The 15,823-nt window shown below is 26.9% G+C and overlaps 1 protein-coding gene across 1 annotated transcript; it reads left to right on the plus strand.

The window, feature by feature from the left end:
- The first annotated feature begins 2,015 nt into the window (after positions 1 to 2,015).
- Positions 2,016 to 5,380, plus strand: LOC101489363 (pectinesterase 3). Its single transcript, XM_004510514.4, has 2 exons — positions 2,016 to 3,203; positions 4,518 to 5,380. The coding sequence occupies exons 1-2, from the start codon at positions 2,135 to 2,137 to the stop codon at positions 5,201 to 5,203; spliced, it is 1,755 nt and encodes a 584-aa protein (XP_004510571.1). The 5' UTR covers positions 2,016 to 2,134; the 3' UTR covers positions 5,204 to 5,380.
- The last annotated feature ends 10,443 nt before the right edge of the window (positions 5,381 to 15,823 follow it).

Genomic DNA, 15,823 nt, shown 5'->3' on the forward strand with positions numbered 1-15,823 from the left:
ACTCTTTCTGGTATTAAATAGAAACAAAAGTTAAATTATATTTGTATAAAATTTGAACTAAATATAGGATTAAATATCATTTTATTTATTTTTTTTTACTTAATATACATTATAGTTATTCATCTTTTATTTATTTTAATTATTTATTTTTTATAGTGTATTTTAGTCTCTTTCACCGTAACTATTTCAGACAAATGTATTATTATTGTTACGAACTATTGATATTAAATATTGAATTAGTGGTTAAATGAAAATATAATAAGTTCTAATAAATATCGTTTGTTTCAAATAGTTTACAAGCACGCAACAATAATTTGGGTTAAATAGATATTTTTTTGATAGATACTTGAGTTAAATTTTGATAGATATTTTTTTGAAGTAATATTATACTTGATAGATATTGACAATTATTATAAAAGATTTAAATGATCGAATGTTGTTATAATTTTTGTTACGATATTGTAACAAATTAAAATACACCACTTATAAAACATAAATGATCAAAATAAATTAAAGTAAAGATAAATAACCAAAATGAATATTAGATAAAAAAAATAAATGATCAAAATTATATTTAAACTCAAAGTATATTTTTGATTGTTACTTAAAGTTTAATTTGCATGTATCGTCAATGTAAAAAAATTTACACAGTATATAAATTATAATCAATCATATAGATAATTTTATAAATAATCATAGTAAAAGTTAAATATTATCAACGATATAAAAGTTGTAATTAATTAATAACATAAATATTTACACTAATATTATATATAAATTAAATTATTTTATTTATATTTAAGATTGGAAAGAACATAAGGTCAGGAAGAACATGTTAGGATATACCTTCTTTAATTTCAGGAAATATTAAACACTTAATGCACTCAATAGTTTGATGGTTTGACTTAAATTTATGAATTTGTTTTGTTTGTTTGTTTTTGAAATGGAAAGTTTCTCTATCCAAAACCCAAAATCACAAAACACAGCTCAGCTTGAGTATGAAATGAGTCGTTAACTTAACGAAACCGCGGCTATTTACTCTGCCAGCCTTTCCCAAACCGTGGATCATAAAATTCATAACTTCACCACAATCACCAAACTTGGATGACGTTTCTTAAATATGAATGTGTATAAGATTATATATATTTAAATATGTTATTGATTTCGGTAGAACAACACTCACATATTTCGTTTCAAACTGCATTTATTAAGGTGGTTTAGTTTATTGATTAAATTGATATTTAGTGGTTAAATATAATATTTAAATTATAATAAATATATGTTGTTTATAAATAAAATAGTAAAAAAATTATATATAAATATACAATTTTGAGTTCAAATTTGAAATATAATATTTAACATAATAATATAATAATTTGACAGTTAACTTAATTTTATCAATTAAATTATTATGAGTTATTTAATATATGAACCAAGTTTTTTTATAAATATAATATAAAATATATGAACCAAGTAGACAACCTACTATATTTGACATAAGAACATATGAATTTCATATAATGAATATAATGAATGACTTAATTGAAACATCGGTAACCTCATACTTATTTAAAAGGCTTTACAAAGTCAAAATGAAATTGGTTATTTAGGAAGATGGAGTAATACTTCATTAACAAATCCAGCTATAAAAAAATTTTACTCCATCAAATCTATCCACAAGTGTCCAAAATGTAATAAAAACTTTAAAAGGAACAAGATGGAATAATTATATGATAAATTCGCGAAACACTATGATGTTAACTTGTCGAACCATTATTATAAAAAATATAAATGAATTTGTTCTTTAATCTTTAAATGCTCTGATTACTCTACATCTTAACAAAGAAGCATCGGAGAAAGTAGAAACCACAATTCTACACGTTCTCATCCCAAAAGTAAACATCAATAAACAAAAAAACAAAAAGAAAAATCTTACTCTTTTTTTCAGACTGTACAAAATGAATTTACTTCCTTACCTAAAAATTTATATCTGATATTTTCCTATATATAAAAAGCAAACCAAAGTTCCACATAAAAAACCCAAACCAAACTTATAAAGACACACATTGTTCTGTTTTCACTTTCCAGTGAACACTATCATCTACTCTTTCTTCCAAACAGAGAAACCAAAACAATGGATACAATCAAATCCTTCAAAGGTTACGGCAAAGTAGACGAAATAGAACAACAAGCATTTCAAAAAAAGACACGTAAGCGCATGATAACCATAATAATCTCTTCCGTTATTCTATTAGCGGTCATCATTGCCGCAGTAGCAGGAGTCCTCATACACAAGCGCACCACCCAATCATCTCCTTCTTCATCTGACTCGCTCCCTAACACTGAGTTAAACCCGGCCGCGTCACTCAAAGCCGTTTGTCACGCGACTCAGTACCCTAACTCGTGCTTCTCCGCAATCTCTTCTCTTCCAGATTCCAACACCACTGACCCCGAACAACTCTTCAAGCTTTCACTCAAAGTCGCCATTGATGAACTCGCCAAACTCACGCGCTTTCCTTCCAAGCTCAGCGCGCGTGCAGACACGCGCCTTAAGAAAGCTATTGGTGTTTGCGGTGAAGTTCTCGACGACGCGCTTGATCGTTTAAACGATTCGATGTCGTCGATCGTCGGCGCCGGGAAGATTCTATCTCCGGAGAAGATCCGTGATGTTGAGACTTGGCTTAGTGCTGCTTTAACAGATCATGCTACGTGTTTGGAAGCTGTTGATGAAGTGAACTCCACTGCCGCGCGTGGTGTTCTTCGCGAAATTGAAACCGCCATGAAAAACTCGACGGAGTTCGCGAGTAACAGTTTGGCGATTGTGACGAAGATTATTGGACTTCTTTCAAATTTTGAGACTTCGAATCATCACCGGAGGTTGCTCGGAGGGTTTCCGGAGTGGTTGGGATCGGCGGAGAGAAAGCTTCTGGCAACTGAGGTGAACGAGACGAAGCCGGATGCGGTGGTGGCGAAGGACGGTACTGGACAGTTCACGACGATAACGGAGGCGCTGAAGATGGTGAATAAGAAGAGCGTGAAGAGGTTTGTGGTGTATGTGAAGAAAGGGGAATACATAGAGAACATTGATATAGATAAGAAAACTTGGAATGTGATGATTTATGGTGATGGCATGTCGGAAACCGTCGTGCTCGGTAGCCGGAATTTCATGGACGGCACACCTACCTTTGAAACTGCCACTTTCGGTAACTATTTTCTATTTATTTTATTTAAAGATTAAGTTTCATAGACTGTGTAGAAAGTTTGATTGACTAAAGGAACACTAACAAGTGTAATAAAGAAACTTGTTAATAAATTAAAAATAGAAATTTTGGATGGAAAACAACAAAATTTAGACTTCTAAGTAGTTGGATATAGAATTTCGAATAACTTTCAAAAAAATATTTCTATGTTTAGATTCTTGTTAGTATTTCTTTTAAAAAAAGTATTTTTTTTATACACATTAAGAAATAGTATATGTATATATATATTTGAAAATTGGTATTTGTTTGAGAAAATTAAGGCAATTTATACTTCCAAGTTCCAGCTTATTGATATCGATGTATCTTTAATACTCTGCAATGAATTTAACTCTATGTGCAAGATGTGATTTATGGAAAATGTATACATTTTCTTAATAGTTCATAAGTTATTGGATGACTTTGTGGGTTTATTAATAATTCATTTATTTGGTTGTGCTTTAAAGAGTTTATAGGAATTCTTTAAAAAATTAATAAAATGTGTAAGCGTATAATTGATAATTGATAGGTTTAGAGCTAAGTTTGGATTTGTACATGATTGTTTATTAGGAATCAACTTGCTAGTTATATTGCCATGGGTATAATTCAAGTTTGATGGAGAAGCATGTGGCATGTGCATTAGTGGGAAATGAATTGTTTGTCTGGGGATCACATGGTTACTTTCAATGTTATCATGTGGAACTTGATTTGATCTTAGAGGTCCACAAGTTTTGTTGCCTTGACCCCTCTTTCATTTTATGAGCTATCAAGAGTAGTACTGTTTTGACTATGTAAAGATATTTTGATTAGATGTTTTTCAAACCTTCAATGTGCATAACTTCCCATGTGGATACCTGTTTTACATCCACATCAATAATAATATCCTTACTATCTCACATATGCAATTTGGATACATTAAACATGGTTTTATCTTTTAGGAGCTGACCTTTTCTTCTGCTTGAAACAATAATGTTGATGCAGAATTTAACCAATCTTTCCTGGCTTTGTCTAATGTGCACAATTAAGATAGTTTTGCACCATGCAAACAAGTTTGTACATAATACAAGACTTTTCTCACTTGTGCACCATAGAATAGGCCATCTTTCCTAATATTAACTTAATAAAACTTAGTGAACATTTTATTTGCAGCATCCTCTTCAAATGGGATTAAATTAAACCTACATGGCACACCATCGATACAGCATACATATATGATACAATAGTTCAGCATAAATATCTTGAATTCACTGATACTAATTTGGTCATGTTGATTTATCGCAGCTGTCAAAGGCATGGGATTCATTGCTAAAGACATAAAATTTGTGAACACCGCAGGTGCATCTAAGCACCAGGCTGTGGCATTGCGATCCGGCTCGGATCGATCTGTGTTCTACAGGTGTTCATTTGTAGGATACCAGGATACCCTTTATGCACATTCAAATCGTCAATTCTACCGCGAGTGTGACATTACAGGCACCATAGATTTCATATTCGGAAACGCAGCTGTGGTGTTCCAAAATTGCAGAATCATGCCTAGGCAGCCAATGTCAAACCAGTTCAACACAATCACAGCTCAGGGAAAAAAGGATCCAAATCAGAATACTGGAATTGTGATCCAGGGATCAACTATCACTACACTACCAAATGACAATCTCACAGCACCCACTTACCTTGGTAGGCCATGGAAAGATTTCTCCACCACTGTTATCATGAAAACAGAGATTGGGTCATTCTTGAATTCAGTTGGGTGGATAAGTTGGGTTTTCAATGTTGAACCTCCAAGTACAATCTTCTATGCTGAATACCAGAACACTGGGCCAGGAGCAGGCGTATCGCAGCGAGTTAAATGGGCCGGTTATAAGCCCACTATAAGCGACGAAGAAGCTCTAAAATTCACAGTGGATTCCTTTATTCAGGGCCCTGAGTGGTTACCAAGTGCTTCTGTGCAGTTTGAGCCTACCTTGTGATTTTAATACATCACTGGCCCAGTACAGATTAATAGTACCATCAAATTTATTGTCCTGTAACACCCTTCTGTTGTAACTTGTATTGTACTCATTTTTTTGACCTGCTTTTCAATGGTTTGTAAAATTCGTAGTAAATACAGTTTGGAAAGATATTTCAAATCCATATGATTAAACTTATTCACTACCACCTACTGATAGGATTTATATACACATTTATATTATTGTTTAAAAAAATATACATTACAACTATACTACATATTATTTGGATAGTATTCACACTTTACATTCAAAATATGAAGTGTGAGACTGACACATGTAATCACATTAAGCACTTGCTTTTTCTAAGTTATTATTTATGTGTACGAATCAATGATTTACAACATAATATATGTCATCAAAATTAATAAAATTAAATTTGTCTGCCTTATGTGTACAACTATCATGCACCGTCTAAATATACAAATTTAATTTTTGTTAGTATTACATTACATTACTTCTAGGTGTCCAATTGATTAAGGGATCCGTACTTGGGTGGCGGCTATGGGTTGGTCGGTTATGTTGATTTGTTTGGGTCAATAAAGCCATATTAGTTTGTTAAGCATTTTTTATTTATTATGAATAACAGCAAGGCAAACTTGTTATTCTTTGAGCTTTCTAGTTTTTTATTAGCCTTCCTCCAAAAAAATTTGAATACCTTCAAATATTTTGATTAATCTTTGTTTCATGGCGAAGATAGTACATAAGGATTTTATTTTTTAAATATCTCTTTTTAATAGAAGGTGGTTTGGGCTAACGACTAAATAAAGGTAATTTTTTTAAAATTAGGAGTTTGCTTCTATATGGATAAACCAGTTGAAGACAATTTTTTTTAAATTCAATAGGAGGTGGCTTCTCCGACCTGCTACTAGCCTTGAAATTTTTGTTCTTTTCATTTTAATAATTATTATTAATTATTTAATAAATTAAAATTAATTAAATTATTTAAAAAATAAAAAATACTAATAATAAAATAAAATACATTAATAAATAGTTATTATAATTATAATAAATAATTATTATAACTATAATTAAAAATAATTAAATTATATTATATATTTTAAAGAAAATACAATAAAATTGAAGACAAAATACATCAAAATTTAAACAAATAATAATAATCATAATTTAAAAAATAAATTATATTAATAACATAAAAATAAAACTAAATACATTAAATTAATTAAAAAAAATACATCACATTTGAGAAGAAAACATCAAATTTATATCAATGATGTCTACATAAATGATCTCTAGTTCCACATCTAGGATGTCGCCGAACTCGTCTAGCTCTTTGAACATCAAGCATCGACCTCAAACATACGTTATCAATCCAACTTATATTCTCTATCATAACACTATGAACTATCACAACACTATATATGAATCATACTCTACCCAATTAGAACAAACTCATCCGAAAAAATTTCAACTTCGTGTCAAGCTCCTCCAACAAGTTCATAATGCGATCTTCCTCTTAGTGTCTTATATAATATCAACAAGAAAGAATTAAGTGATTATAGTGAAGATTATGAAATATACTTCGATGAATCATCTGGTAATTCTGACGATGACATTGATGTTGACGAAGATATGGAAGCAGAAGATCAACTTATCCTACTTGAATTCGATCTACCCACATCCTACCTAACTTTGATCCACCATCTCACTTGAAGAGCGTCAATTTAGATACTCAAGAGCAATCAAATGAATTTGATCACTTGTTCATTAACAAAATCCCAACAGTATATGAAACTCTTGCAGTTGGAATGAAGTTTCAAAATAAAGACGAATGCGTACATGCAATCAAACGTTACCATTTAAATTGAAATAGAAATCATCCCAGCTTATCATGAGAATGTTTGATAAATGGGATAAGAAACCGTCCAAGCTATGTATTTTTTTCTTCAATTTTAATGTATTTTCTTTGAAATTTATAATATAAGTTAATCATTATAATTATAATTATAATAATTATTTATTATTATTATTATTATTTATTAATGTATTTTATTTTACTTTATTATTAGTATTTTTATTTTTTAACTAATTTAATTAATTTTAATTTATTGAATAATTAATAATAATTGTTAAAATGAGAAGAAGAAAAAATTCCAATAGCTAGTAGTTAGTTGGTCGCTCCTTGGGGAAGCGATCTCCTATTAAGTTTGAAAAAAATTGCATTCAGTTGGTTGCTCCTGAAGTAACAATATCGATTTACAAGAAAGAGAGGTTTGAATTGTAAATGCGCATTTTAAAAATTCCTGTTAAAACTTAAGAAAATAATTCAAGATTGATCTTGGTTATGAAAACAGAAAACGGAAAACGTTCTTGGTTTTTGTTATAAAACAGAGAACGTTCCTTGATTAGCTTAAAATAGAAAATCAGTTTATGTTTTATCTTAGTTAATCAATTCAGTATGATAAATAAAGAGATAGGATAGAGAATACCACTCAAAGATTTTATCCTGGTTCACCCAACGTGGGTTACGTCCAGTCTTCACGTTGTGAGATTTTCCACTAAGTGTTTAAAAACAAAGAACCTTCTTGATCTTACAACACCTAGTCTAGATCAACCTTGATCTATTTCAACCTCTATTACTTTCCACCCAGAAAGCAATAACAGCACCTATCTAACTTTGATAGGATGTAATCTTAAACAAACTATGAAAAAACTCTTATAGTTTGAGTTTTTACAATTTGGTTGTTTTGACAGAATCTGAGATTTCTTAACTCTTTTTTGAGAATTGATTCTTTACAAAGGATCTACTGGTAATTACGCAATCTACTATATGAATATGAATCAGCAACTGTTTTTGCGAAATAGCAGAATGTATGATAGCCTCTGTTTTGCAAAAGAGCAGAATTTCAAGTATGTATGTGATTGATTTATGGATTTTTCAGCACTTGAATTTCTTGCCTTGATTCTGGATATTGGCCTTCTATTTATAGGCTGTAGAAGCACTGCATGAAGGTACAAAAGAACTGTTTGAGGTGCTCTGTATTTTGACTGAACCAATATTTCAGAATAAAAATAATTCTTCTTTGAAAACTGCTTTTTTTGACTTTTCTGGTTTAGCATTTAAAGCAGTTTTGTCCTTTTTAGAAAAAGTCTTTGACGTTTCTTCCTTGATCTTGGTTGGTACACTCTCAATATTGAGTCTTGAATGTAGCTAGAGAAGTTTGGAGAAGAACTATAAGCCATTTCAAAAGAGATACACTGCTGCTGGATTTGTGCAGAAAACGGAGAATGATTAATGTTCTGGGTCTGTTAGTTTGAACTTTCTTGAGCTTCAATAATCAATCTGGAGTTCCCGTTTTAATCATTCTGGATGTCATTTGTAATTGTCTTGTCATATGTCAAGTTTGATCGAACTTTCTTGATAGTTTGTTTTTTGGAGTTACAAACTGTCTTGATTTTTGTCTGTCTTTGAGTTCTTTTATTTTAGAGATCTGATAACCTTCTTGAGCTTGAATGAATCCTACTTGTTCCTTGTCATGTACTGATTAGATATGAATAAATTTCCAGGGCAGACTCTTTGTTAAAGAGGTAGAAAAAGTTTGATCAATATGTTATGATGAACATTTTTGAAGTTGGAGATCATTCTCTGTTTTGATGCAGAAAGATCTTGTTGCTGTATTTTCTGCTTTGCTTGATTCTGTTCTTAATTAAATCCACTTAAAAACACATGTTAAATTAACATAACATTTTAGAATCATAATTAACTTTTTTAATTAACCTTTGTTTATTTTCATTAAAACTTTAAATATAGAGTTTGTCTCAACAGCTCCCTGAGAAAGCGATCTCATTAAAAAAAATTACTTTCATCGTTGGTCTGGAAAGCGACCTCCTATTAAATTGAGAAAGTAGGATAATCGCATAATTTTTTTTTAATATGTGACATTTGAGTAATAAAATAAAATATTTAAAAAACAAATCCAATACATAAAACCTCCTTATTCCGACTATTTAATTATAGAGCTTAATATAATGTACAATCGGTATAAGTTTTTTATATAATTGACAAAACATAATTAATTATATCAATAATTTTAAAAGTTATTACGATAAAAATTAAATATTATTAATAATCAAATGATTATGATTAATTTATAGTATAAAATTTATTTACACGTTACATGTAAATTAAATTCTTAATTTTCATCTTAACCCATGATCCATGATGATCAAAATTAGGAAGAGCGAGATGGTAACAAAACTATGATGAAATTTTGAATGCTGAAGGGAATACACAAAACTTTTAGTAACTAGATGAGACATTCATTTCTGTCATTAAATTGCATATTCTTGCCCCTACAAGTAGGGATGTACACACTCTAAAGTATGTGTAGGCATCAGTTCTCACTTTTAGAAAAAATTTAATATTATACCTACTATAGTATACTATAAAAGAAATGATTAGAGAATATAATTAAACTTTATTAATATTGATCCACATATTAAACAAAACATGCTGCAAAACCTTTTTATTGATGGGATTGAGGTAACTTCCATTGCCGAAAAGGTAGACTTATCGCTCTAAAATTTGGCTATATTGATAAATCTTTTAGTTAAAGCAGTCACAACGAAGGCGATCAAAACTTCACCTCCATAATTTTTCTACTGTTCATAGAAAATGAGGACATCATCTCTACATTATTAAGCAATGATAACATAGTCCTATATGTACAACTGAATTGATGGTTGCAAAATAATAATATGTAGAATCTTGTTTTCAATATGGGATTATTCGTTTCTCCCCACTTAAAGTTTGTAAGTCTAATTAGTAAGTTATTTAATCCAAAATAGATATATGTATAATCATCTACAATTTCTCACATAGAGGTGGAGTATAATCCTCCACAATGGCGGAACTTTATTATTAATCTCCAAATACTTTTTATATAATATATATTTAATCATTATTAAAAACAAAAATAAATTATTTTCGTGAATATTAAGAAATATAGTTAAATATAATTAATTTTTTAGGTTTCATGTAAAACACTAACTAAATTTATTAAATAATTATTTTTTTAATGTTGAACACTTAATTAAAAAATAAAATAAAACTGAAAATGTATAAAATAAGTAGAGGGAAGAAACAATTAAAAAATAAAATAAAACTGAAACATCGTAAATAGATTAAAAAGAATAAAAAGATCCAAAAGTTAAGACGAGCAAGAATAAATAGATTAACAAATAAACATATAAAATAAAATAAAAACAGCCAAAACAAATAGATGGTTTTTTTAGATAATTTTTTTTTTTAACAGAATCTAAAAATACAGCACAAGCATATCTACAATAAATAGATTAAAGTAAATAAAAGGTTAAATTACATCTTTATTCCCTTAATTTAATTTCAGTTAACATTTTAGTTATTTATCTTTTTTTTTCTCGATTTGGTCTTTTATTTTAATTTTAAGTAACAATTTGATATTTTAGGTTTTAAAATGTTAACGTTATCCTTATTTTTACAAAAATTCAAAAAAATTATCAAAATTTTCAAACAAAACCCATCAAATTAATAATCATCTTCAATATAATGCAAATTTCATCAAATCCATAACTCAAATATTCAAATAAACTCATATTTTCATCTCCAACAACATCAAATAAAGAATGAAAATATGAGTTTATTTAAAAATTTAAGGTATGAATTTGATTAAATTTGCATTTTATTGAATATGATAATGACTTTTATGAGTTTTGTTTGAAAAATTTGATGATTTTTTTGAATTTTTGTAAAAAAAAGGACAACATGGTTGACATTTTAAAATATAAAATATCAAATTGTCACTTAAAATTAAAATTAAAATAAATGATCAACTCAGAAAAAAATGATAAAGGACTAAAATGTTAACTGAAATTAAGTTAAGGGACCGTAAATGTAATTTAACCTAAATAAAATATGAGAGAAATTAAAATAGCTGAAAAAAAAAATAAATAGAGATGAGAAAAATCATCAAATAAATAGATAAACAAAAATATTGATAGTGAGAACAAAAGTGGAAAAAAATGTCATAACAAGCGGTAATAAACATAAAGTTTAAATATGTTTTTTGTCTTTGAAATAGCAAATAAAAATAATTTATATACTTATTTCTAATAAAATAAGTAAATAGAACTAATTTTTCTTCTTCTTTGTATCTTGAAAAAACAGAAGAAAAAAAAAGTAAGAAATAAAATAAACAAATCTAAAATATGCATGACAGAAAATTAACTACTTTGTTCTTTCTTGAGATGCTTCTTTGCTTTCACAAAATTTTGATTATTTTTTTCTTTTCAAACATAATATGAAAAACAGAAGATGAGTATCACCATGAAAGAGTAAAATGAGAAGAAATTAGAAGGTAAAAAATAATGAGCTTTATTATTTCTTCTTCGCATGGTTCTTTATTTGAAAGTGTTTTCAAGAAAAGATAACGAGGAGTTCGATGGTGTAGGGGTCATGGTCAACAGTGGCCAGAGTGCGGAACAATGGTGACGGCAGCTAGGGTTTGGAGAGAGATATTTCTTTCATTCGCTGCTTGAAGAGAGAGCAATAAAAAATAAAGTATAATAATAGTTTTAGAAATTATGTATATAGTAATCAATTAAAATATAATATAAGAAAAAATAATTAAAATTATATATAAAATTATGAATGATTTTGTTTTTTAATTTTTTTGTTGTTGTTAAAATGACACTCATGAAACGTAGAGAGTTGAACAAGAGAGACAGCAAACGAGGGATTGAGAGGAGAATTACGGTTACATTTCAACGAGTGTTTTATTATGCACCCCATACTTAACTATGTCACATCTAATCAACTTAAAAATATAATTGTTCTTTTAATCATCTACAAAACTAACTTTTTTAATTTCTTATTTTTTCACATGTATTTTTCGAAACTTTAGAAAAATTATCTTAACCTTTGAAATTTTTAAAATCTTCGAAGTCAGGCACTTGAAAATTTCAAAGTTCAAAAACAAGTTCAAAAACATACAATTTCTAGAATATTTGAAAGTTTCGAATGACAATTTTCCTAATTTTTGAAATGTTTGAACAATTCAAAAATTTCAAAATAGGAAAATTTCGAAACTATCTATATTTGAAAACTTTTAAAATTTTCCATATTTGAAAACTTTCCAAATTTTTGAAATACAATCCTTGTTTCGAAAATTTAAAACTTATAAAACTATCAATTTTAAAACTTCTTATAAATAATTAAAAAGGTAAAATTATCTTTTCATATGTATTGGAGGGTGACAGATACAACTGTAGTAAAGTATAATCCTCGTTAATAAGAGGGTATAACAACTAGCAATCCAAAATAAAGAATTTGGTCCATCCAACAATAAAAATAAAGCAAAGAAAATAAAATAAAGTATAAAGGAAAATATAAAAATAAAGTATAATTTAAAAACACTACTACTTTGCTTAATTTGAGAGCAATTTAAATAAAATAAAATAATGATCACAAAATACACTACAAGAATTTTGAAGTTATAAATTAACAATAATTAAAATATTTAAATTACCATTTTATTTTCTAAATATTATAATTTACTAATTGCACTAAATACTACTACGTAACTTTTTTTTTTATAATCTTAACTACTACATAACTTTTAACTATAAAAACTAGCAAATAATAAACAAAAATAAATATAGTTGTTAATGAATACTATTATTTATTATATATTAAACTCTAAGATTGAGAAATTCAAAGGACAAATTATGTACAAGAAACATTGATAAAACATCTTTTTTATATCTTATAGTTAAATATTTTGTCAAACTTTTCAAAGTTAATTTAAATAAATATTTAGAGGGAAATTTATATTTTCATTATTGCCAACATATTTAGTCAACTTTGTTACTTGCAGTTGTGATTTCTACAAAATCATAATTCCGTCTATAACAAAAACACTTGTAATTATAACGGACGGTGGAAAAAAAACATATTTGAGTTGATTAATTTTAATAATGAATTCTTATACATATTTTCGTTTATTTACGAAGAAACGTTTATATCAACGATGAAATTGAAGTATTATGCACGGGAAAAGTCATCACTCGTAAAAAAATTTAAAATAATTATTATATATGAAATAAATTTTCGCTGATAAAATTTTTAAAATAACTATTATAGACGAGACAAATTGTCGTTTATAAAAATTCTAAAACAACTTTTATATACGGGACAAGTTTTCACTGATAAAAAATTTAAAATAACTATATTATACATGGGAACAAATTATCGCTGATAAAAAATTTAAAATAACTATTATACACAAAGACAAGTCGTCATTAATAAAAAAATTTAAAAATTATTGTATACGAAATAAGTTGTCACATATACATTTTTTAAAATAAATATCATACATAAAATAAAAATTCACTTATGAGATTAAATCATCATAAAATTGAGTAGTTTGAAAATGAAAACAAAATTTTATCATAATACATATTTTATTGTGATATCATGTGCCAACTATTCCAACAATCATAACAATGCGTCGCCTGTGCGAAAACACGAATATCATAGTAATTGGAAATAATAGTATTAAATGAGTCAAACTAATTAAATTTTATTTGTAATATAATGTAATAGTAATCAAGATTTAAGATTTTTTTACTTATAATAGGATACAATCAATATTATGCAACTATACTTTGGTGCACCGATAGTTTGATTAATTTAACTTGGCGTCTTCGATCTTTTGATTGTTAATTTTGTATCTCTTCTGGTTTTTCTTTGTGCAAAATAGTAAATAATATAACAAAATGCAAAATTTAATTCTCGAACTTTGTATTTACGATGAAAACAAAGAGGCAAAACCAGTTATTATTATTCATTGTAATACGTTTCATTTTTACATCATTCATTTTAATACATAAATCTATATAAATAAATATTTTTGGTATATTCATGTTAATAACACAGAACAAACAATTTACAATCATGTAGATTTTTTGTCTCCTTGTAAATTTAAATTTCTTTTAAATTTCATTGCAGCTCTTCCAAAAATAAATACCAATATAGTAAAGTTGTCAAATGAGTTGATCCTACCTAATTTGACCCAAATATGCTAGAGTACATATGTGGGTTAGCATGGTCTGACCTATTTTATAATTTTATAATGGATTGTTATATTTTAGTTTGCAAGTGTTTTAATTTCCACTCCCTTTACCTTTCACCAATTTAATACAATTAAAAAGATTATTTTAACCTTTTTATTACATATAAAAAAATAATTTTTTTTTTCTTCTTTCTTTTCAGCCACATTCGAAACTTTAGTAAATAATTCAACAAATTCAACATTTTTGAAACTTTCTAAACTTCTGAAGCACAAGTAAGTTTTTTTCTTGAACTTTTTCTGATTAATTTAAAATATTCAAAAATTTCAAACAATACAAAACTTTCGAAATAGGAAATTCGACAAATAAAAAATTTAATTAATATTTTTAAAATAGAAAATTTTCAAAATAAGAAATTCTAAAAATTCCAAAATAAAAATATGAAATTCAAGAATATGAAATTTCCGAAATAGAAAATTTCAGAAATTTAATTAATATTTATAAATACAATTTTTGAGTAAAATTCTAAATTTTTAAAATATTTGAAGCTTTAATATTTTTCAAAAAATTTGAAATGTAAAATTACATTTCAAAAATTTGATTTTTGAAACTTTTGAAAAGTTCATGTTTTGAAATTTTAAAATGTCTGAAACTTTTGTTAAAATATGAAAGTTTCAAAATTTTCAAATTAATTCAAACTTTCGAAAATAAATTCACTTTGTATTTTGAAAAATTTATAATCATCCAAAATTTCTAAAATTTGAATTTTTTTAATAATTTTTATTAAAGTTTCGAATGTGTGAGTGAAAAAGAAAAAAAAAAATCAACTTTTTATATATAGTAAAAATGGTAAAATAGTCTCTTTAAGGGTTACTTTGATGCGCAAGATAGAAAGAGACATAATATGACATAAAACTTGATAAAAATAGAATAGTGATAGGATAAACATTATCATATCACATATTTGATACATACATGATAACCAACGTGATAATGTTTTATTTTGTCATGTATTTAATAAATATTTGATCATGATATGATATAATATACATTATACATAATTGATCATACGGTCCCTTAACTTATAATTTCAGATAACACTTCAATCATTTATCTTTTTTTTCTTCCCAATTTGGTCCTTTATTTAATTTTAAATAAATAATTTGATTTTTTACGTTTTAAAATATTAACAATGTTTTCATTTTTTATTACAAAAATTCATCAAAATTTTCAAATAAAACTCATAAAATTAATTATCATCTATAATATAATGCTAATTTCATCAAATTTATAACTCAAATATTCAAATAAACTCATATTTTCATTCTTTATATTTTCGAATTTTTTTAATAAAACTAAATAAAGGATCAAATCAAAAAAAAAAAAAAAGGTAAAAGACTGAAGTGTTCTATAAAATTAAATGAAGGGACCGCATGAACAATTGTTTCTATGTATTATATTAAAATAACAAAATTACCATTGTGAAATATTACATATTAGTTTTATTTTAATTAA

This window comes from Cicer arietinum, chromosome 7 (assembly GCF_000331145.2).
Source record: "Cicer arietinum cultivar CDC Frontier isolate Library 1 chromosome 7, Cicar.CDCFrontier_v2.0, whole genome shotgun sequence".
Lineage (NCBI taxonomy): Eukaryota > Viridiplantae > Streptophyta > Magnoliopsida > Fabales > Fabaceae > Cicer > Cicer arietinum.